The 23,882-nt window shown below is 29.4% G+C and overlaps 3 protein-coding genes across 6 annotated transcripts; all 3 read right to left on the reverse strand.

The window, feature by feature from the left end:
- Positions 1-614: 614 nt before the first annotated feature.
- LOC110619312 lies at positions 615-23,367 on the reverse strand. Of its 3 annotated transcripts, XM_043958261.1 has the most exons (11): positions 23,229-23,367; positions 21,046-21,165; positions 11,572-11,654; positions 10,636-11,331; positions 9,295-10,104; positions 5,592-6,266; positions 3,904-4,743; positions 3,041-3,781; positions 1,955-2,785; positions 1,747-1,859; positions 615-1,044 (listed from the first exon to the last, which is right to left on the reverse strand). In XM_043958261.1, exons 3-10 carry the CDS (start codon positions 11,650-11,652, stop codon positions 1,818-1,820), a joined length of 4,716 nt encoding a protein of 1,571 aa, XP_043814196.1. In that variant the 5' UTR covers positions 11,653-11,654; positions 21,046-21,165; positions 23,229-23,367; the 3' UTR covers positions 615-1,044; positions 1,747-1,817. The 3 variants fall into 3 exon arrangements, with proteins under 3 accessions (XP_043814196.1, XP_043814195.1, XP_043814197.1); XM_043958260.1 differs by lacking the exons at positions 21,046-21,165; positions 23,229-23,367 and adding an exon at positions 13,666-13,887 and having other exon boundaries at positions 11,572-12,063; XM_043958262.1 differs by lacking the exons at positions 21,046-21,165; positions 23,229-23,367 and adding an exon at positions 13,666-13,770.
- On the reverse strand, positions 14,060-16,800 carry LOC110619313 (disease resistance protein At4g27190). The gene is made up of 2 exons (XM_021762672.2): positions 15,702-16,800; positions 14,060-15,668 (listed from the first exon to the last, which is right to left on the reverse strand). The coding sequence occupies exons 1-2, from the start codon at positions 16,458-16,460 to the stop codon at positions 14,139-14,141; spliced, it is 2,289 nt and encodes a 762-aa protein (XP_021618364.1). The 5' UTR covers positions 16,461-16,800; the 3' UTR covers positions 14,060-14,138.
- LOC122724037 (protein SNOWY COTYLEDON 3-like) lies at positions 21,187-23,880 on the reverse strand. Of its 2 annotated transcripts, none has more exons than XM_043958265.1 (2): positions 23,234-23,880; positions 21,187-21,261 (listed from the first exon to the last, which is right to left on the reverse strand). In XM_043958265.1, exons 1-2 carry the CDS (start codon positions 23,606-23,608, stop codon positions 21,202-21,204), a joined length of 435 nt encoding a protein of 144 aa, XP_043814200.1. In that variant the 5' UTR covers positions 23,609-23,880; the 3' UTR covers positions 21,187-21,201. The 2 variants fall into 2 exon arrangements, with proteins under 2 accessions (XP_043814200.1, XP_043814199.1); XM_043958264.1 differs by lacking the exon at positions 21,187-21,261 and adding an exon at positions 21,268-22,189.
- Positions 23,881-23,882: the final 2 nt, after the last annotated feature.

Here is a 23,882-nt window from a genome sequence, read left to right on the forward strand (position 1 = left end):
AGTTCTTACTCCGTCATTGTAAATATCTAATGTTTATTAATAACGGTTGTCGAAATCGTAAAAAATAAACCTATTATTAATTAATAATTAAAAATTACAAATATTGATTTTTCTAATAATAACTTGGGTAAATTAATAAAAGTAAAATAAAGGTAGTGGTTTTTAATGATGACCTAAGATTAAAACTAAAGTAATAAAGGAAAATGGTAAGCAAAAGATGAGTAAATCAATAATAAAAAGACTCTAGTTGAAGTATAAGATTCATTTTAGTTTGAAATTAATCATTGATACTTTGATTTTTCTATTTATTTCAATAAATTAGTTTAGGTTATGGAAGACGCTCCACACAATTAAATTTCTCATTAAGTTTAGTTTGATTATAAAACGTTCGCTAATCAAACACTAGTTAACAAGTTGTCAATAAACGTTCTTGGTGTTCTTCACTTTTCAACTCTTAACTACTTTAAGAAATAGAAAAACCTAATTCTAACTTTGCCAACCGCGGATCATGCAACTAATTATCACTTGTGTTCCAACAATCCAAGCAATTACGGACCTAAATCATTCAAACTAACAATATATTACTATGTAATTAAAAGCAATGGGCCCTTATTGATTCTAATAGCACATGAACAAATTGCATAAATACTGAAAAAATAGAAGTTTAACAAATCAACCTCAGAATGATCAAGGAAGTTGCACAAGTGGATGGAAGTAGAAGCCAAAACTCAAGTTTTGATATGCCAAAATTGATTTGTCCAAAGCACGGGTCAAATCGCCTATAAAAGGAGTTTCATCTCATAAAGGACAATCTAGGGTTTTTGCATCTATAAAAAGGCAGCAGCAACATCATCCTAGTTTCGGCAGAAAGTATCAGCAGCACAATATTTTCTCATTTTCTTCTTTTCTTTTTATGTATTCTTTGCACACCATGAGTGGCTAAACACCTTTTTCTCTAGTTGGAGTTAGAAAATCACTTCGACGAAATCAATTTTTCATGCATTTTAGGCTATTTTTCACCAAATCTTCATTTTTCATCATTTTCTGCAAAATATAATCAAAAGTACAAAATTAACTAAAAAATATGTAATTTAACATCAGTAATAATAATAAAGTTGTGGTTAAATTATACTCGATCATAATATACTTTTAGGGATTATTGCAATTAAAAATAATATAATAAAATAGAATAAGCTAAAAACATTTCTTTGATCGACCGCTAATACTATAAATTTATTAATATATAATGAAAAAATAAATTCTCTAAAAATTTCATATTATTTACATAATAATTAAGATATAATTTATTTTTAAAAGGGAAAATAAATAAAATAAATATTTTTTTTAAAAAATAGAAATGTAAATTTAAATGATGACGAAATTATAATTGAAGTCATGTGACTTAAGGCATACTTCAATCTCACATATAAAAAATATGACTATTTCTTATTAAAAATAAATAAATAAATAAAATGACTATTTTCACACAATAAGATGGCTGGTGAACAAATGGTCCTTTCTTAGGATTGAAGATTTAATAGTAACTTAAAATAAAATATTAGAAAAAATCTCTCCTTTTGCTTAGCATCCTTTTTCTTTTCCTTAATTTTTAATTGGACTGCACTCATGGAATCAAAACCTATCACATAATAATTTCTATTTTCTGACAAATGCTTAGCATCCTTTTTAGGGATAATGGATTGGTGATTGAAAAAGGAAAATGAGAAAGCATCACAAAAAGACTACCTTGAATGAGAAGAAATATAGCAGTCAAGCAAGTTGGTGAAATAGAATATGAACATTGGCCTTATTCAACCTCAACCATATGAACACTGGCCTATCTCCGTCTCTTCAGCTTTCTAGGAAAGCAAATTGAAAGTGAAAGAATGAGAAACCTTATGATTATTACGTACTAAAAAATATATATTACTTTTTTTTCAGTAAAAAAGTTTACCTTTTCCTTAAATAGTGCTTGAATGGTGTTGTTAAGGCTGCCTCCCCACTCCCATTCATATTTACGTTCTCCTGTTTGAACTCTCCATAGCTGCGGCGTGCTTACTTCTTGAGCAAAAATCTTCATATTGGGGCATTCTACAAGGATCACTTCTTCCAAACATGGGAAATTAAAGGTCAAATTCCCAGAGCAGAAGCTAGAGAGACTTGGTAGACGTCGAAGTTCCAAATATTTCAGTTGGTTGAAGCAAATCTCATTCTCTTGTTCTTCTTTATCTACTTCAGCCACTATGACTTCTTGTATCAGTTCACATTCCTCTATCTTAATTTTTTCAAATCGTTCAAGACTTCTCGCTGTTGAAGAAGACAACAAATTTACTAGACCTTGGCAATTTGATACCTGCAGCGCTGTTAAATTTTGGAAAGAAACAGAGGATGCCACTAACACTTGCAATCTACCACATTCCATTACATTTAAAGTCTCCAGAGATTGGAAAACTGAGAGTAGTTTGGCGTCCCTGAGATGCTTGAGCCTTGGCAGTTTAGACAAACTTAGTTCTTTCAATTTCACAAGTGATTGAGGATGTATTTCCTCGCCAATAATCTCTTCACAGAAAATGATATCTTCGAAAGAAGTATCACTCAGAACAAGCTTTTCCAGAATGGGTAAACTTTCAAAGAACTGAGATGGCAAAAGTGTAGAGTCACTAGAAATACATGTCAACTCAATGCCTTTCAGTCCACACAAGAAATCAGCTTGAGATGTTTGAGAACACAGATTCTTTATGGTGTTACATTCCACTCTTAATTCTTCTAAACTTGGGATGACAACCTAATAAACCAAATAAACAGTAATTATAAATAAGGATATATGAGATCAAAACATTAAGAACATATGGTTCATCTTAGAAATGGAATGTAAATGAAAACAAACATCTTAAAGATCCCAGTAATTGAGCTTTTTAAATTGAGCTTAAGTTCAAACTTCTGAATTAATTTGGATAAACCAACTAAATTGAAAATCTCCATTAAGTACAGTGATGAAATTGAACAAGAAAGCATTCTCCTTATTATACAGAAAACTGACCTTCCCGCCAGAAGAGGCCGCAATTCTTTCTCCATTTCCCTCAGCAATCATGCTTAGATCATGTTCTTTGCAAACTTTAGAAGCTAATAGCTCCATGTTTGGACAGCCAACCATCTCAATTCTTTTCAAGGATGGGCATTTCAGAACATCGCTTGCAGAATAAAAACTTGACAAGTTAGGCAAACACTCTAGACTCATGGTCTCCATTGATGGAAATATGGTATTATCCTTTGCTATTTCCTCTTCTGCTTCTTTTGTGATGATATGTTTCACCAAATTACATCTTTTCAATTCCAAATGTTTGAGCTTTAGAAGACCCGAAGCCATGGACAGAGTAAAAATATTAGTCAAGCTGCTACAATTCTCAACTTTCAACAATGTTAGGTTTCTAAAGCTCAAAATTCCTTGAGGATCCTTGTTCCACACATGCCTCAATCTAGGCAAATCAATTAACCTCAATTCTCCTAGAGACTTTGATAACCCAACCTCACCTTCATCAGCATTTAGCCCTTCTAATTCAAACAGCTCTTCTACTGAATCACATCTTTCTACGGCCAGCTTTTTTAACAAGTGCAAGTGCTTTAGTAGATTTGATGATATGGCATTTGAGAAAAATGCACACTCGTCCACCACCAATTTTCTCAAGTACTCCAAGTTCTCGAATGGAAATTGGCCATGCCATTTTTCTTTCAGCATGGGAAAGTTGGAGAGTTGAATATCATCTATCCCTTTAAATCCAATCTACAAATCCAAAATTATTGCATTATTGGAGAACAATAAACAAGTATCGATACATTTAACCAAACACATTAGCATGACTGAGTTTAATAAAGGGAGAAGCAAGAGTTGGTAAAAATACGTACATATTTCATGTAAATCTGTTCAATGGTCGCATTGAGATCGCCTTCCCAATGAAATGTTGGAATGAGTCTTTTGCCTGTGAATACACCATGTATCTTTGGTGCGCTCAGCGGGCGGACAGTGAAAATCCTCAACTTGGGGCATCTAAAAACATTCACTTGTACTAAAGATTGGAAATTGAAAGTGTAACTGCCCAAGGAGAAGCCTGTGAGGTTCTGTAAATCTTCAAGTTTTAATGTTTTCATTTTACTGAAAACAATCTCATCAGTTGATCCATCCTCTTCAACACCTCCTATTATTTCGGTCAACATATTGCAAGATCTTACAATCAATGTCTCAAGTTGTACCATACTTTTGGCTGCGGCTGATGTAAAAATAATTGCTAATGTGTTGCATCGATATACGTGGAGAGTTTTCAGATTTCCCAAAGACACAGAGGATGGTGCTAAAACAATCAAATTTCCACAAGACTCTATCTCAAAAGTCTCAAGAGACTGAAATAATGGGTCATGCAGTTGGCCATCTGGATTCCATATATGCTTCAAATCAAGAAGATTTTTAAGCTTCAAATCTCTTATCTGTGGAATTGTAGTGATATCTTCTTGGTTACCAACCAGTCCTTCAAATGGAAGTAGCTCGTTGAGAGAAGAATCAAGAACTTCAAATCTTTCAAGATTGGAGAATATTGGAAGTAAACTAAACAGAGGAACATGATATTTGTTTAGAAAGAAACTCAATTCAAGAACTTTTACTTTGGAAAAGAAGCCTGTTGGAAATTGAAATCCAAGTATGGTTATGGTAGACTTCTTGTCTAACGAAAACTTTTCCAAATTTGGAAACATCTGCACATCAGCAAATAAAAAAATTTCTAATTAGTAAAAGATTGTTAATGTTAAATCCTCCAGATGCTTATAAAAATTCATACTATATTTAATTAATTAATATATTAATAAGAAAACAATTGCTATGTTATAATTAACATGTATTATTAAAGTTTAATGTGGAGCAAAATTAGATATAAAAACTATAAATATATTTATTAAAGTAAAAATATAGTAAATATATTAAATATCTCACTATTTTTTTTTCTTTTATCTTCAAATGTTTAAAAAAATTACTTGATTTTCCTTTAGCTATATTTAAAGTTTTATATTTATTTTATTTTATTTTATTATTTTTATTAATACAAATATTTTTACATTAGTATAAATGGTACACTTATTTTTGTATAAAATTTCTGAAATGTATTTATAAGCTTATATGTTAGTAAATTTTAATGATTATTAATCGATAAACTTATCATGTATTATAGTAATGGATATAAATTTAAAATTTTATTGAAATAAATGAAAAATATAAAAATTTTATATTATCTTTGAATTTATGTGTGTATAATGAATTTGAATAATTAAAATAAAATTAATGTATTTTTTATTTAAGTTTTTATTAAGGAAGCTAAAATTAAACATGGAAAATAAATTAAATTCTTAACATATGATTTTTTTTATATTTTTTAATGAGGAGTTCTGTATGATTTTTTATTTGAAAAAAACACTTTTTTTTTAAATTGGAAAGAAAAATTAACATTATAAATACTTTTTAAATGTAAAAATTATTTAAATAAAATAAACTGAGCGTTTTTATACTTTTCTGATGCAATGTTTGAGAAAAGAATAAATAGAAAACTAACCTGAAAAGGTCTATGAACCTCATCAATTGTGTTCACTAGTGTCTGTGTGACAAAGATATTCTTTAAGCTTGGGCATTCATGTATGCTCATCTCCTCCAACAATGGACATTCCACATTACTCCATCCTGAACACAATCTGGAAAATCTAGGCAAACATTTAAGGACTACAGATTTCAATGAAGGCAATAATATCATCTTATCAGCTGCTTCCTCCTTTTCTATGATTCCTTCAATCATCTTACAATTGTATATCTCTATCTTTTCAAGTTGCAAGAGGCACAATGCTATAGACTCGGTAAATATATACGTCAAGCTGCTACAGTTTCCAACTTGGAGCAACCTTAGGTTCTTGAACTCCAAAATTCCCTGAGGCTCCTTAGTCCATAAATGTCTCAACATTGGCAGACTTGTTAATTTCAATTCACATAGTTGGGGAAGCAGCCCATCATCAGCAGATAGCCCTTCCAAATCAAATACTACATCTGCTGAATCACAACCTTTCACCTCAAGCTTTTCCAACTTGTTTAAAAACACCAGTACATTGGATGGTATAGCTTTGTTATACATTGCACATTTATCCACCATAAGCCTTTTTACATTGCGTAGGAGTCTCCCTTGCATCCCATCATGCCAGAGCTCAGGAAATTCGGATGCTTTAAAATATTGGCAAAATGTCTGATCCCACAAGACAAAGGAAAAAACAAATGAACTGACTTATCATAAACATATAACATATATGCATGCAACAGATATCATGAAAATTAAGAAGAAAGCATAAGAATAAATACGCAAATACCATTGCTGCTAGTATTGCATTAAGGTTTCCCTCCCAACGCTAAACAAGCATCGATGCATTTAATCAAACACATTAGCATACTGAGTTTAATACAGGGAGAAGCAAGAGTTGGTAAATACGTACATATTTCATGTAAATCTGTTCAATGGTCGCATTGAGATCGCCTTCCCAATGAAATGTTGGAATGAGTCTTTTGCCTGTGAATACACCATGTATCTTTGGTGCGCTCAGCGGGCGGACAGTGAAAATCCTCAACTTGGGGCATCTAAAAACATTCACTTGTACTAAAGATTGGAAATTGAAAGTGTAACTGCCCAAGGAGAAGCCTGTAAGGTTCTGTAAATCTTCAAGTTTTAATGTTTTCATTTTACTGAAAACAATCTCATCAGTTGATCCATCCTCTTCAACACCTCCTATTATTTCGGTCAACATATTGCAAGATGTTACAATCAATGTTTCAAGTTGTACCATACTTTTGGCTGCGGCTGATGTAAAAATATTTGCAAATGTGTTGCATTCATATACTTTGAGAGTTTTCAGATTTCCCAAAGACACAGAGGATGGTGCTAAAACAATCAAATTTCCACAAGACTATCTCAAAAGTCTCAAGAGACTGAAATAATGGGTCATGCAGTTGGCCATCTGGATTCCATATATGCTTCAAATCAAGAAGATTTTTAAGCTTCAAATCTCTTATCTGTGGAATTGTAGTGATATCTTCTTGGTTACCAACCAGTCCTTCAAATGGAAGTAGCTCGTTGAGAGAAGAATCAAGAACTTCAAATCTTTCTAGATTGGAGAATATTGGAAGTAAACTAAACAGAGGAACATGATATTTATTTAGAAAGAAACTCAATTCAAGAACTTTTACTTTGGAAAAGAAGCCTGTTGGAAATTGAAATCCAAGTATGGTTATGGTAGACTTCTTGTCTAACGAAAACTTTTCCAAATTTGGAAACATCTGCACATCAGCAAATAAAAAAATTTCTAATTAGTAAAAGATTGTTAATGGTAAATCCCCCATATGCTTATAAAAATTCATAATATATTTAATTAATTAATATATTAATAAGAAAACAATTGCTATGTTATAATAAACATGTATTATTGAAATGTATTTATAAGCTTATATGTTAGTAAATTGTAATGATTATTAACCGATAAACTTATTTAATGGGTATAAATTTAAAAGTTTATTGAAATAAATGAAAATATAAAAATTTTATATCATCTTTAAATAATTTCAGCACTTTTTTTACAATTATTATTTTTATTTATTTTTAAGTATTTTTTTTTAATTACATTCTTAATATAATTTATTAATATGGTTAGACGTTCAAAATTTATGTCTTTTTTATTAATTATAAATTTATAATAATCTCATTAGTTAAATTTTTAAGTGAAAAAAAAAAACAAATCGACATTTTAAATTTACATAATATTAATTTATATATAAATGCAAATGAATTTGAATTTTAGATTTTATAAGTTATAGATAATCAATTATAAATGAGAAATTGTTGATACATTTTAATAGTAAAAATAGAAAATTGATTTTTTTTTTATTTTAACGACCCAATTAATTAAGAATTTTTAAAGAGAATAGAAAAATACATCAATTTTTTAAATTTCTCTAATATAAAGTAAGTTTTGAATAAATTTGAAAAATATCTCTATCAAAAAAATTAAAAATTTGAGTAAAAGTTAAAATATATATATATATAAAAAAAAAAGATTGACATGCTTAATTAAAATGTTTAATGTTCCGACAATTTTAGTTCAAGTTAATAAAATTCGATTCGAATTCATGTGTATAATGAATTTGAAAAATTAAAATAATATTAATGTATTTTTTATTTCAGTTTTTATTAAGAAAAATAAAATTTTATTTTAGTAATAAATATGGTAAATAAATTAAATTCTTAACATATGATCTTTTTTTCTATATCGTTTAATGAAGAGATTTGTATGATTTATTTTTTTTAAATTGAAAAGAAAAATTAACATTATAAATACTTTTTAAATGTAAAAATCATTTAAAATAAATAAGCTGACGTATAAATTAGTGTTTTTATAGTTTTCAAATGCAATGTTTGAGAAAAGAATGAATAGAAAACTAACCTTATGAAACTCATCAATTGTGTTCACCAGTGTCTGTGTGGCAAAGATATTCTTTAAGCTTGGACATTCATGTATGCTCATCTCCTTCAACAATGGACATTCCACATTACTCCATCCTGAACACAATCTGGAAAATCTAGGCAAACATTTAAGGACTACAGATTTCAATGAAGGCAATAATATCACCTTATCAGCTGCTTCCTCATTTTCTATGATTCCTTCAATCATCTTACAATTGTATATTTCTATCTTTTCCAGTTGCATGAGGCACAATGCCATCGACCAGGTAAAAATATACTTCAAGCTGCTACAGTTTCCAACATGAAGCCACTTTAGGTTCTTGAACTCCAAAATTCCTATGGGATCCTTGTTCCATAAATGTCTCAACATTGGCAGACTTGTTAATTGCAATTTCTTTAGTCGTGGAAGTAGCCCATCATCAGCAGATACCCCTTCCAAATCAAACATTACATCTGCTGAATCACAGTCTTTCACCTCAAGCTCTTCCAACTTGTTTAAAAACACCAGTACATTGGATGGTATAGCTTTGTTATACATTGCACATTTATCCACCTCGAGCCTTTTTACATTGCGTAAGAGTCTCCCTTGCATCCCATCATGCCAGAGCTCAGGAAATTCAGATGCTTTAAAATATTGGTCAACTCTCTGATCCCACAAGACAAAGGGAAAAACAAATGAACTGACTTATCATAAACATATAACATATATGCATGCAACAGATATCATGAAAATTAAGAAGAAAGCATAAGAATAAATACGAAATACCATTTCTGCTAGTGTTGCATTAAGGTTTCCCTCCCAATGCTGTTGATCTCCCAGGAGTATTCCTCGTAGTTTTGGTGTATTTAGAAGTCCGAAAGCAAAAATCTTCATCCGGGAGCATCTATTGACGGTAACATTTTCTAAAGCTGGAAAATTGAAGGCATTATTGCCGGAGCAAAAGCTGATGAGATGAGGCAGATCATCAAGTTCCAAAAATTTCAGTTTGTCGAAATTAATAATCTCATCCTCTGTATGATCATCTCCATCGCTGGTCACTATTTCTGTCATCATATTGCACCTTCGTACTGTCATTTTGGTGAGTTGCACCATGGACTTGGCTGTGGACGCTGTTATCAAGTTTGCCAATCCTGCACAGTACCTCACTTCAAGAGTTGCTAGATTTTGGAAAGATGATGAGGATGGTGCTATGTTGATCAAACTATCACAATCAAATACAGTCAAAGTCTCGAGATACTGAAGAAGTGGTTTCAGTCCGGAGTCTGGATCCCATATATGCTTTAAATTATAAACGCTCTGTAGCTTCAAATTTTTCACTCGTGCAAGTGTCCTGGCATGTTCTTCTTCTTCTCCGACAAGTCCTTCATATGAGAACAACTCTTCTGAAGTATTATGACCTTGTACCAAAATTGTTTCCACAGAATATAATCTTTCAAGAAAACCAATTATGAAAGGGCGTGATTTGTTCTGTAAGTTGGTCAAAGTAAGCATTTTGAGTTTAGAAAAGAATTGTCCTTGCTGTATCTCAATCAAGTCCTTGTGCTCTAAAGTCAATTCCTCCAAGTTGGGACTCATCTATGCACAACAAATAAGTATATTGTTAAACTAATTACAATCATGGTGAAATGTCCAAATACATGTGAAACATTATATTTAAATCCGAAATTTTCACTTTTAAAATCTAACTAGTTTGAAATTAAAGAATTTAAAATTTAAATTAAAGAGTTTAAAAGAATTTAAAATTTAAATTAAAGAGTTTAAGATTTAAATTAAAGAATATGATGATTTTTGAATAGGACAATAAAAATCAAGTGTTTGTAAGATAATGGTTAATTAGTTATTAAATAGTTGTTCATGTAGATTTAATTAATATTTTAAAAAGTAAATAAATAATATATATATATTGCATTATTCGTACACTAATTTAAGATTGATCAAAAAGTTGAGTATAATTGTATAAAAAAATTTAAAAAATTTGAATATAATATTAAAAGTTTGAGGTATAATAAATTAAACCTTTTTAGGCTTTATTATCTAAAATAAAAAATTTATTATAATTATCATTAAATATTTCAACTAATATATTATGAAGTAAAAAAATCTTACCTTTTTCAAAAAAAGTAGGGGTCGTCTGCCCTCTTCCTCTATTTCTTGGAAACTGAATTTTATTATTTTGTGACAATTATGAACCTTCAAACTAGTCAATTTCTGCAATTCAGAAATGTGTGTTCCTGGATACCAACTCCTTAATTCTGATAGATCTGTAAGTTCAAGGGATGTTAGTCGAGGAAATTTAAAACAATAATAAGAGGCTTGTTCCACATCTTCAGCCTTTGCAATAATCTTCTCAACCCCACACCTAGTTATTGTAAGCTCTTCAAGTTGCAAAAGACCCTCGGCAATGGAGGTTGGAAACAGATAGTTTAGAACGTCACAACGTGAAACTTTAACTGATTTCAAATTTTGAAAACTGAAAACTCCTTGTGGATCCTTCCTCCATACATGTTTCAACGATCCCAGTCCACTTATATTTAATTTTCTCAACTCAAATGCTTCATCAACATTGAACCCTTCAAGTTGATATATCTCTTGCAATGAAGCACAATGGCTCACATCCAACTCCTCTATTCTTCGGAATCTTTCTAAGTCATTTGATAGAAAAACAGCCATCAATTTCTGGCAATCAGAAACATTCAATGATTTTAGTTTAAAGAAGGAATTTGCCACAAGTGGACTGTGCCATATCCTTTTCAACTCATTTAGTCCGGAGATACTCAATCTCTCCAAGTTAGGAAAACTAACCTGCCATGCCAAACACACTAATTTAGTAAATGCGGGAACTTCAACATAAGCATAAGTTAAATAAATATGAGACAAAAATGTAATCGTTGGAGGTGATGTGAAGTGGAAGCCTATCGAATTAAGGTCTTTTAGTCAACAGAGGGATTAGGCCTACCTATTAATGAATGTCATTTGACTATAGGATGTCCAAATATGTATGCATTTATGCATGCATAAAGAGAGAAGGGTAAAATTACTCACCATTCCATTGAAGAGAGATTGAATTTCAGCATTCTCATTTTGATTCTGATTCATCTCTGTGTTATCTTGTTTTTCCATCATGCCTGTATGAGGGACCAAGCACATCAATGCATCGCACCTGCTTATGTTCAAGTATCTAAGAGATTGAAATTCAATTTGATATCCAGTGCAGAATCTAATCAACTTTGGAAGATACAGAAGTGTCAGCCTATCCAATTTAGGGAAGAGTATCTGATTCATCCTCTCATCTTCCTGTTCTATAAATTCCTCTGTTAGTATTATCTCTTCCATGGAAGTACAAGAGGAAATATTAAGTGTTTTGAGCTGCAAGAGTCTTTTAACAATTGAAGTTGTAAATAAATGGTTCAACTCGTTGCAATCATTGACAAACAAACTCTCTAATTTTGAAGAAGTTGCAGAAAGTTGGTCGTGCCATATCTTTTCACAACTAATTGAGTCTAATTGAAGATGCTCCAAGTTGGGGAAAGAAACCTGCAGCAGATAATACCTTTGTTTGAAGCACTACTTTTCTATCAAAATAAATAGAAATGCTTTACGGATCAACAATGAATTCCCCAAGAACTATGAAAAGTCTTTAATATCCATTCTTAGTTTTGGAGGCAATTAGTCAATTTTTGATCATTTAAAATTAAAATAGTAAAATTAACTTAAAAATTATTAAAAATTTAAAATAAAGTGTTAATTTAAATAAAAATAAAAAATTATCGACAGTTGGTAATTACGGACAAAATTAGCAATATCTCAAATCGAAAATTTTAAAATTCTCTCTCTATTTCATATTATTTTCATCATGCTCAAAATCATATTAAAATATTTTTATATATATTTCTCATTTAAATATTTGAGTTATATTATTATAATCATTTTATAATTTTTTTTTTTTTTAAAAATGCTCAATCAAAAAATATAAGGATCCCTCATATTTCCGTCAGCTTTTTTTTTTCTATTCTTTTTGGAAAATCTGTCCAATCACCTAGAGTTGATGAGAATTTTTTCTTAAATTTTTATGTTTAATAAAATCAATAATGTAAGAATTAAATTCTCTTGAATTCTTATAAGAATTGATTTTAAATTAAAAATAAATCTTGTTAAAATTATTGAAATTTTATAAAAAATGATTTCACATGTGCTTATTTACATCAAAATTATTTAATTAGCCATTTAAATTTTTTTATTTTTTATTTTAAATTTATTTCTTATTTTTAATTAATAATTAATTTTTATAAAAATTATTTTAATTTACTAGTAACTAATAATATTTAATACATTTATAATTAATATTAAAAATTTATTATATTATTTTATTAATTTAAAAAAATTATATTTTTAATGGTAAAAAATTATATAAAATTCAGAATGTTACAAAAATATTTATAATATTTTTTTAATGAATGTAACAAAAATAATTATTATTTATAAGAATAAATATTTATGTTTTGTTAAAAATAATAAGAATGATAAATAAATTAAATGAATTTAAATTTTATTATTAATTTATCTAATATAAAATAATTTAATTAAATTCTATTTCGTTTAATTGATTCCAAATAAATGAATTTTTTCATTCATAAAAATAAATTGAATTTCATTCATAGAATTCATTTCAAAATGGTCAAATTATTTTAAGAAAATATGTTAAAAGGAGTAATAATGTAAAGATATAATTTCTAAATATGAAATTATCACAATTAATTTATATTTATTATTTGATTAACTTATTCATATAATATACTCATAAAATAAACTAAATATGAATAATTAAAAATTATAAAAATTATATTTTGTTGACTACTTTCTAAATTTTTATAAACAATAAAATTATATTTAATAATAAAAATTAAAATATTTTTTTCATTTTAAAAAATTTAAAGTACGATCTGAATCAATAATGTAATAGATAGTAATAAAATATAACTATTTATATTTTTTTAATAAATTATTAATGATAATGACTAGTCATAGTTAAAATATTTAAAAATTTAAGCGTTCAATAATTAATCTTAAATATTTAATATATATCCAATAAATAAAAAATACATACAGATTTATGTAAAAAGATTAGTGCACGCATACCGTTCTACTGAAAAGTGATAAGTGAGTACCACTCTCCCGTTCTGACAGAAATTCCTCAATTTTTTTTGGCATCTTCATTTTGCTGTGAAACTTTCTAAGATTCGGAAGATTTTTCAAATTCAAGGAGCGCAAGGGATTGAACTCAAACTCAAATACTTCATTACTGTTTTCACTTTCATCAATAATAATAGCTTCCATCCGAGGACAATCTCTCACTTCCATTTTTCGTAATTGCAAAAGACACTTGGCAGCAGATAATGAGAAGAGATGCGTCAATCTCTGGCAATCTCTTACTTGTAAAATTTCTAATTTATTAAAAGATCCTGCTGCAAGTCGACCATGATAGATCTTCTCCAATTTCATCAAATTTTCCAAAATCAAAGACTCTAAAATTGGAAAGGCATCACATACAGCCCACTTCGTCGAATTGATGATATGTTGAATGGCATGATTATTTTGGACTCGGAGATGCTTCAATTTCGGAAAGCCGTCCCCGTCAATATCATGCAACAAGTTCTCACCTCCCTCACTTCATCTAAGCATAAATCTTCAGTCTCCCTCAATAGCACTTTAATTCCGTATCCTGAATGAATGCTTGCCTTGAGCTTAAGTTTCAGCGTTCTGGAGGTTTTATAGTTGTCATCCCAGTCCCAGTTATCCCCAATCAGTATTCTGAAGCTCTGCAAGCGGCCATTGGAGAATAAGTGTTTTGGTAATATCTTGTCATCCGGTATTTGCATTTCCGAGATAGTCAACTGAGACAACTTTTCCAACTCAGCAAGGCTTGCATTGTTCCCATCGGCCTCCCACTCAACAAAGCTGTTACTCATGTACAATTCTTCAAGCTCCGACAGCTTTGATAAGGCATTTGCTGGAATCATTTTGAGTTTGGAACAATTGCTCACATCTAAGACTTTTAGTCGAGCCAGTTGCTCTATTTGTCTGGGCAACTCAACAATGTAGGAGTTTGCAAAACTAAGAACTCGCAGTTGCTTCAAGTCTCCAATGATAGCTAAGTCGTCCAGTTGGCATCGATGCAAGCAAAGGGTATGAAGGTTGGATAGGAAAGCAAGCGATGAAGGGAGGGACACAAAATGGATCCCAGTAAAATCCACTACTTCCAGGTTTCTAATGCCCTTGAAAAACTGATGTGGGATTCCCAAACAAAAAACTTCTGTGAAAAGAAATAGTGCCTCTGCTTTTGGGCACTCCCATCCTTCGGGGAGATTTTCAATATCACAATATGACACAGAAATTCTGGTGCAATCCTTATTTGGGAATTTCATCAACTCCTTGCCACTTGTAACTATAAACGCATGTTGCTCTCTAGATGCAATCGAGAGAGCAGTATCTCGAACAACATCATGGATTTTTACGAATCCATACATGTCGCCATCTTGCAATAAACTCTGCGCTTTAAGGGTATCAATCAGATAATGTAGTTTGTTTCTTGCTTCTTCCACAGTAATGTTCTTGAATAAACTAAGACCCATAATGTATTTCAGCAAGGACTGGATTTCAATATTAGATTGTCCTAACAGACCACAAAGCAAGAAAAACGACTTGACTTCATTGCTACACAAATTATTGTAGCTTGACTCCAGAATCGCGTGCACTTTCGAATATATTTCTTCGTTGTCAAACTCAGATAGCTGTTTTAGCTTATCATTCCACGCGTATAACTCTCTATTTCTCAAGTCTGTCGCCACTGTGTGCAGTAGAAGAGGCAATCCTGCACATTTTTTAGCAATTTCTGCGGCGATAGGGGGCAATCCTGAATCTTTAGCACCTGCTACAGTTATTTCAAACAAACTCCGGGCCTCTTCGTCCTGTAGAACGTCGAGCTTGAATTCTTTCTGTGTGCCCATCTCGCGAGATAACACATCTTGTCTCCTTGAGCTGAGAAGTATTTTGCATCCTTTGAAACTATCTCCAAAGGGAATTCCTACTGCATTTAAATCAAGTTTTTTCCAAATATCATCAAGAATTATAAGTACCTTCTTCTCTTTCTCAGACTCTTTCTTCTCTTTCTCCAACTCTTTCTTCAACCTCTCATATAGCCGATTAGCTCTTCCAGGTATTTCCTCCACATCAAATTTCAAGCCCAGGATATCAGCGATCTCCGATTGAATTCTTCGGAGTTCTGGTGTTTGATTTACAGCAACCATAGCCACGACGTCGAACAACCTCTCTTCTATAGCTTTTCTATGGACCTGTTTTGCTAGGGTGGTCTTACCCACACCTCCAAGTCCATACACCCCGATCATATTAAGATCTGGATCTAATAGTGCATCCATAACTTTCTCCAAGAACAACTCTCTTGAATTCAAGCCCTCACGAGCATATACTGACGGGGCAACTATCTGCTGTAGAGGGGGGCGGAAGGAAATTGAATCAAGGTCGCCTTCATTCGCCAGCTCAAGAATTGCCAGAGCTTTCTTCTCTGCTTTCTTGCTAAGCTGGTAGCGTGTCTTCAAATCAGGACATAATCCAACGAAACACCTCTTTTTCGCTTGTTCTTCGCCTTGGATGCATTCCTCAGCTTCTTCAATAGCTTTGCCTGCATCGATCAGCCACTTGTTAACACTTTCATAGATCTCTTCCCCTTTCCTTGTAGCCTCCTCAACAGCCTGCTGCAACTTGACTTTTCTGTTCTTCAATATCCCAGCCTCATGATGGAGTTTCTCAACCTTGCTCTTGTAGGTGAAAGGGTAGCTGATATGTCGTTTGATTGGGACAACAACAAATTCCATGATGGGTTCTTTAATGAACTCAGTGAAGATCTCGAGAACCATTTTGATTTTTTTGATTTTTTTTTTGAAATCTCAGAGAAAAACAAAATAGACCAAGAAATCAGAGTCTAACAAAATAAAGACAACAAAGGACTGCTGAAATTATCAGAAAAGCAAAACAATCGCTAAAGAATTAGAGAGCCAAATGAAGAGAGGAAGCGGAGAACTAACAGAGAGATGGAGGAGCGATGGTTATGGATGAGTAAAGGTTGGTGAATACTGAATACAAGGTAACGTAGGAGTTGACTTAATTATTGCTTTAGTTTTATAATTAAATTAATCATATTAATATGTTAAAATAAATAATGTGAAGTTAAATTGTTAATACATAATAAATTAACAATTTAAACCAACAAGATACCAAATTTTAAATTTTAAACTAAAATAAATTTATTTATATTTTTCAAAGATTATTTTTTTCACTTGAACTATTGTTACTTAAAGAAAAATTGTTCATTTATATGATATTGAAAAATTGTTACTTAAAGAAAAATTTATTAATTAATTTTTTAATTTTAAAAAATAATAATTTTTAAATCAACAAAATATCAAATTTTAAATTTAAAACCAAATAAATTTATTTATATTTTTTTAAATATTATTAGTTTTACTTCACGTGATTCATGAGTCTTTTGCTTTTTATTCTCGTCTCTCGTTTCTTTTTATATGATATTAAAAAATTATTATTTAATTTTTATAATATAAAAAAATTTATAATATTTTAATTTTAAAAAATATAATAAAATATCTCTAATATTTTAAAAAAATTTATTAGTTAATTTTTAAATTAAATATGATAAAAAAAATTTGAAATACTTTTAATACATATATTAATTAATAAATTTTTTAAAAATTTAAAAAATTAATTAATATTTTTAAAATTATAAAAATTAAATAATAAAATATTTAACAGATTAAAATAATTAATTAATAAATTTTTTAAAAAATTAGATATTTTAATATAATTTTTAAAATTAAAAGATTAATTAATAAATTTTTTATATTATAAAAATTAAATGAATAATTTTAAATATTTTTCGTTTGATTTGACATTGTATTTTGTCAGATGTGATTCTTTGGGAGCAATTTGTGCGGATGTCTATTCTCCATAAAGTCTCTGTCTATGTCCATACTAAATACATTAAAAAGTAAAGTAAATAATGAAAGTCTCTGTCTATGTCTATTCCCTTTTCTTCAAAATTAGCCGTCTAGTCTTTAAAATTTTGTAATAAAAAAACCCTACTAAATTAAATTTATTTTAATTTTAGTTTGTTTTCTATTTTTTTTTATTAAGAACCCAATTAAAATTGTTAGACTAGTACAATATAAACATGTTTTTTCTATAATTTTTTATATTATATAAAATAATAATTTAATTTTAAATTTTAATATAATTACAGATTGAATTTTAAATCTTTTTATAATTAATTCATTTAAATTAAATTTTTTACTTATTTTTATTATTAAAAATATGAAAATATTTTATTATTTTTAAAATAAATAAATTATAATTTAATGTTTGAATTTGAGTATAAATATTATAATTTAAAATAAATAAATAAATTACATATTATATAAGTTAGAAACATTAATCAATTAGATTTCATCCATTTTTTTCATCTATTAAAATTTTAACACCTTGATCATTCATTATTCATTTTAAAAAACATTCAACTTCTCCTTACAACTAAATTTTGATATTTTTACTATTTAATTTCTATTTATTAAAATATTTTAGTATCAGATAAATTCAAAACTTAAAAAGAAAACTTATAAATTTAACCAAATATGTATAGAACGTAAACTTTACACAGTAATATTTTTAGAGAAAAATTATGTTTTCATAAATTCATCCAATAGCTTTTAACTAATATCTATAATGGATGGAATAATTGTAATTTAAGTTAGGAGTTGGCCCAATTTAAATAAGCGATAAAAAAATAAAATACATGAAATAATTATATATTAAAAAGAATATTTTTTATAAAAGTTAATAATAATATAATAAAATTATAATGATTTTTATCTATTATTCATTGATTAAAATTTAAATATTTAATTTATTACCTATTAAATTTATATTTTCTAAATTTAAATAGTCTATCAAATCTATTAAATAACATCATATTTTTTCAATTATTTTAGTTTCCCTTGTCGATAATTAAATAATTATAGAAATTAAATCTAATATATTTTAATGTTTTATTAATACATATTAAAAATAATGAAATAATACATTTAAATTAATTTTAACAGTATTTAAAACTTATATACATAAGAGTAGAGAATATTAAGTATAAATATTGATAATTAATACTATTAAAATCCATGTACATAAATTTTAAAAACTTTAAAAAAAAATACCGCTTAAATTAAATTAAAAGTAATATTTTGGGATTTCAGTATTTGCTAATAAAAATTCAATTTAAATTTAATATTTACAATTTTTAAATTATTTAGAACATAATTGAAACAAAAATACTTCTTTTAAAAGAATTATTTTATTAATTAAATAAAAATTTAAAAATTATATTGTAATTTATTATTAACTTTTAAATTTAATTTAATTTATTGATAAAAATCGTCATTAATCTTAAAATTATGTTTATATTATTTAATAAATAAAATTCAAGATATAAAATTTTTTTAGTTTTGGGTTGTTTTTTCAAATAAATTATAAAATAATTAACTTTTGATAAATTAATAAAAATTAAAAAAAAAAACTACTATCGAAAAATATCTTGTATCTCTTTGTCATCGTTATATAAATAAAAGAGAAATACTATTTTCTTTATCATTATAAAGATAATATTACATTTATTAATGCCATAAAAGGCAAAAGCATATAGGAAATTAAAAATCAGTCCACCATTCAAGAAAACTAAATAAATTATTTCTTAAATAAATTATTTTTAAAAAATTATGTCACTTAAAATTAATGTATAATTAAATTAAATAATTAAATTGAAATTTATTTTTAATTTATAAAAAATATTATTGATATTTAAATGTAATATTATTTTATTTTAATATTATACATATATTATTTTATTTTTTATATCATATAAATGGATACACTTTATAATTTCCTTATTTGATAAAATATATATTCAATAATACTTGAGATTTATATTTACTTCTTTGTATTTTATTTAAATTTTTATTTTTAATTTTTTTTAAATTAAAATTGAATTACCCTTTTATAATTTAAATTTAATTTGAAACTGGAACCGTGAAAATTCGGAATCATGAAAAAAAAACTAGACTAAAACTATTAAAATATCTAAACTATTTTGAATCGTTTTAAATCGAATTTATTTCGATTTGATTCGAATAATAAATCGAATCGCGGATTCTAATTCATAACTACGTCTATGATACACCCATTGAAACTATCACAAAAAATAAGCTTTGGCGTTACTATCACTATCACCAATCAAACCACTATCACCAATCAAACGCAACTCTCACAAGATTATGGCCGGTCAATACCGAACAACAATAGTCCAAAAGCGAGCAAAAAAACTAGCAATATTGACAACAACGACAAAGTATAAAATAGCCAGTATACCACATCTAAGACTCTCAAGAAAGAAGACAGACCAAAGACAACCTACAGCAAAATCATTATGCCACATCTAGACTCTCAAGTAAGAAGACAGACCAAAGACAACCAATAGCAAAACCATTATACACGAGAAGGAGACACCACAAAATCTCTCTAATTAAAGAAATTCTCCTCTAAGATAACTAATAAATTTTTTAACATAAAAATTAAAAAAATATATTTTATAAAATATACAAGAAATTCTCTCTAATTAAAGAAATTCTCGTCTAAGATTTTGTTTACTTATTGTCCTTCTCTCTAATTAGCTAAGGACTAGAGGCTCAGTTGAGTGAATCATCTCCCCTGCCCCTATTCTACATCCCTCCCTCAGTCTTACTTTTTAAACCCACATGACAACCATCTCCATCAATCATTATATGAAGAGACTGAACCTCCTAATTCCAAAAAACAGTTGGAAAATATATAAAAGAACCAGTCCTAACAAAAAGACTGGTAGAAGTCAAAGGGATCTTTCAAATTTGCCACACTATTGAGGATCTATAATCCCTGCTGCACAGGCCTATCTATATATGAATTTTGAAGCCTTCACCTTGATGGATATCTCTTTTCAAACATTTATTCATACTTCAAATGTGATGCAAAAGACATGCTTAATTCTCAATTTTACATGCAACAAGGCTGTGTTCTCTCAAAGTAAACTGGCTGAAAAAGTTATTTAAAATAACTAGAAAACAAGATTTTGCTCATACATGTGCCCATTTTCCAAAATTTTAGCTGGGATTTGAAAAATAACTTTGGATTGTTTTCTACGATTTTCCTTTATAACAAAAGTCATGTTTTTCAACTATTTTCAACAGGTAAACATGTTTTCTATCCATCATCACATTTCACATGAAGATTTAACCCTACAATAGAAATAGAAAAGCTAATAGATAGTTGAATTTTAAGCAGAGACAGTTTACTAGAAGCTCTAAATGGATTTATAAGTCAATTAAAGTAAACTGAGTTTGTAAATCTTACTTGTCCCTTGAGGATAGAAGTTAGCTTTAACTTTTGTCTCAGCAACAGTAACTTGATCCTTTTAAGCATGACAGAGTGCCGTAGTTCTGAGATGGTCACCCATACATACCACAAAATTTTCTGGAATAAAGAACAATACCAAAACTGTAAGAATACTCAGTTGTGTCCATCATATTTATTCTCTACAGTTTGCCAACAAACAAAAGTCATACAGTGCTGCAGGTGCAGAAACCAGTACAAATAATATATCAAATTAAAAACAATGTCTTCATATCATAAACACAAGCAAGAACAAGTAATGGATCACAAATCCAAAAGATGAGTATTTAGACAAAAGAGAGAATTGCCGTTGAAAATCAATCAGGTGCATATGACCTCACCTACTCTGAATGCTTAAAAGCTTGCTTGGAATATATATATATATACATATATATATTTACAAGTATGTATGTGTATATGTATATATGTATGCATGCATAAACTCAAATGAGCAAATTTTACAGAAGAAACATTCTTATTTGGATAAAAGTTCATTTTTCTCCATGTGCTCTTCCAGGAATAGCTTTTCAAAATACTGAAAATAACATTTCATGTCTAAATAATGGAATATATAAAAGTAAACGTAGGGACTTGTTCTGAGAAACAACTATGAGAAAAAGTTATCCACTGCAAAGTATTATTTTCTTCAAAACCAAACCAACTTTTAGAAACAAGTCTGAACATGCCCTAAGCGTGTAGATTTCGTTTTCTTGAACCTCAAACAAGCTAAAGCAACTTTCATTTGTCATATTGAGTCTACCTTAGTTTTAGACGACCTTTAATTTGACCCAACTAAAATAAATGGAGCACTTTATTGTTTAAATTATACTCGCTAACCTTAGATCACCCTATAAAAAATTATGAACTCTTTCATTTGAATTTCTAAGGGAATAACAAATGAAAAAGCCAAATGTGCCTAGTACAGACATAACCAAGTGACTCTTAATAGGCCTGCTGCAAATGAACTAAGCCATTTGTCATTTTCGAGGTAGAGCTTCACTTCATTAAGCTTGTTCATACCCATAATTACTAGATTCCCTCACCCCCTGGAAACCGCGACCCAGGTACTGCATCTTGAAACGCAATACTCTTCTGTCCCAAATTGCTAGGGACACCATCCAGTTTTTCCACAAGAAATGAAAATATGGAAGGAAGGAAGAAGAAAGATCAATAAATATGAAAGTGTGCAATAGCAGCATGCAGGCACAAGAAGAAGAAGAAGAGGAGGAGAGGAAAAAGGCTATAGCAAAAGAATAATAAACAGAAGAGAATACATTTTGAAACATTTTAAGCAAGATAGTTGATTTACATGTTAGTGGAATAGGTTGACGAGGGAGTGTAATTGGCTATTTTATTAGTTAAAATTTAAAATTTTTTAGAAAATATAAATATTATCAACTACTAATCATATATTTAATTATTTAAACATTATATTATACTGAGTAAATATAATTTACATTACCAAATTAAATTGGCATACTAACTAAACATACCACTAATACCAATCAAGTTTACCCCTACTTATCCTATATTTCATTAATTAGCATACCATGTACCCGTACCAGGACTCAAGAGTACCATGGTCTAGGTAACTATGTTCATACCTGTTCACTGAGATTAATGATGCAAACTCAAGCTTACTTTTAAGGTTCGGTTTGTTTTCTTTTCATTTTAGGTGATGGGAAGACACATTGCCTTGAGTATATATTTCACTTTTGACTATATCTAGAGCTTAAACTCTATTCTTAGGCAGTATAGTTAAATCTTGAGCCTTAGGAATCTTTACCATCCCAAAAAAAAAAAAAAAATCATAGAAACTGTGTAACATCTTTCCTAAAATTATAGCATTGATGTTGCTCCAGTTAAATGCAGTTCTTTGTTTGTCATTTCCAGAAACTGATATTAGAAGCTACAAGTCCTAAGAAATTTACATTATGCCAAGGATGTTACTATTGACATTGTAGTGTCCAGAATAGATTGTTTAGAGGAACATTGATGGGTTTATAAATAGCTAGCAAAAACTACTAAGTGAAAAATGTGTCCAAAAGTTATTTGGATAAGTTTGAGCATAAATGCTAAGGATATGGTTACTATAGATGAGAAACCAAAATCAATGGACGGAAAACAGTGAAAAGTGTGTATACCATACCTCTGCATTTAGTCTATGCAACATGAAGGAAGCATCTGCCTTTGCATTTACAAACCGCCATTGCAAGTAACGGTTGTACAGAAGCCTCAACATATGTGCATCAACAATTCGATCCTCCCCCATCTTCCCTCTCCTTAAATCAACTGAGAAACTAAGAATTGAAGGTGTACTACCAGGATAACTACTCATGGGTCTCACCCTTGAAGGACTAGAAATCCCTCGTGATGGAGACGAAGCCGTAGGTGTCCAAAGCTTAGTAGGCGAGGCAGGCCTCGTGGCTCCCATAATAGTTGAAGAAGCAACAGTTCTGGGAGATGTCACTGTACCATCAACACCAAATCTTTTTGATTGACTGGTTTTTGATGAAATGCTCATTCTGGAATTAGGACTAGTTGGTAATAGTGAACCTGGATCCTGCAAGCGCCTCAACCTGCTATTTGTTTCTTGACAAAACCTTGCAGAAATAAAAATGCCACGAGCCCCTTTTTTCCTTTGGAAATCCCACTACCTAATTCATGCAATCCTGAAGTGCTACCAGAGGAAACACTATCGCTATCAGATACAGTGAGATCACCAGTAAGAGAATATTCAATCACCGAATTGGCGTCTGGGTTTTGCTTAGCATGGCCTAAATGCAAGCTCAACCTCC

The sequence above is a fragment of the Manihot esculenta genome, chromosome 7 (genome assembly GCF_001659605.2).
Source record: "Manihot esculenta cultivar AM560-2 chromosome 7, M.esculenta_v8, whole genome shotgun sequence".
Taxonomy (NCBI): Eukaryota; Viridiplantae; Streptophyta; class Magnoliopsida; order Malpighiales; family Euphorbiaceae; genus Manihot; species Manihot esculenta.

Excerpts from the sequence above, each read along its gene's own strand:
- LOC122724037 (XM_043958264.1), bottom strand. The coding sequence starts at position 23,608 with ATGAGCATTTCATCAAAAACCAGTCAATCAAAAAGATTTGGTGTTGAT. Across the intron at positions 22,190-23,233 it reads TGCATAGACTAAATGCAGAG|CAATTTGGGACAGAAGAGTA; the intron begins GTATGGTATACA and ends TGGTGTCCCTAG.
- LOC110619312 (XM_043958260.1), bottom strand. The coding sequence starts at position 13,887 with ATGGAAGTGAGAGATTGTCCTCGGATGGAAGCTATTATTATTGATGAA. Across the intron at positions 12,064-13,665 it reads TATCACTTTTCAGTAGAACG|GTTTCTTTCCCCAACTTGGA; the intron begins GTATGCGTGCAC and ends TATCTGCTGCAG. Across the intron at positions 3,782-3,903 it reads AACAGATTTACATGAAATAT|ATTGGATTTAAAGGGATAGA; the intron begins GTACGTATTTTT and ends TTGGATTTGTAG.
- LOC110619313 (XM_021762672.2), bottom strand. The coding sequence starts at position 16,460 with ATGGTTCTCGAGATCTTCACTGAGTTCATTAAAGAACCCATCATGGAA. Across the intron at positions 15,669-15,701 it reads ATGAGAGGTTGAAGAAAGAG|AAGAAGGTACTTATAATTCT; the intron begins TTGGAGAAAGAG and ends TCTGAGAAAGAG.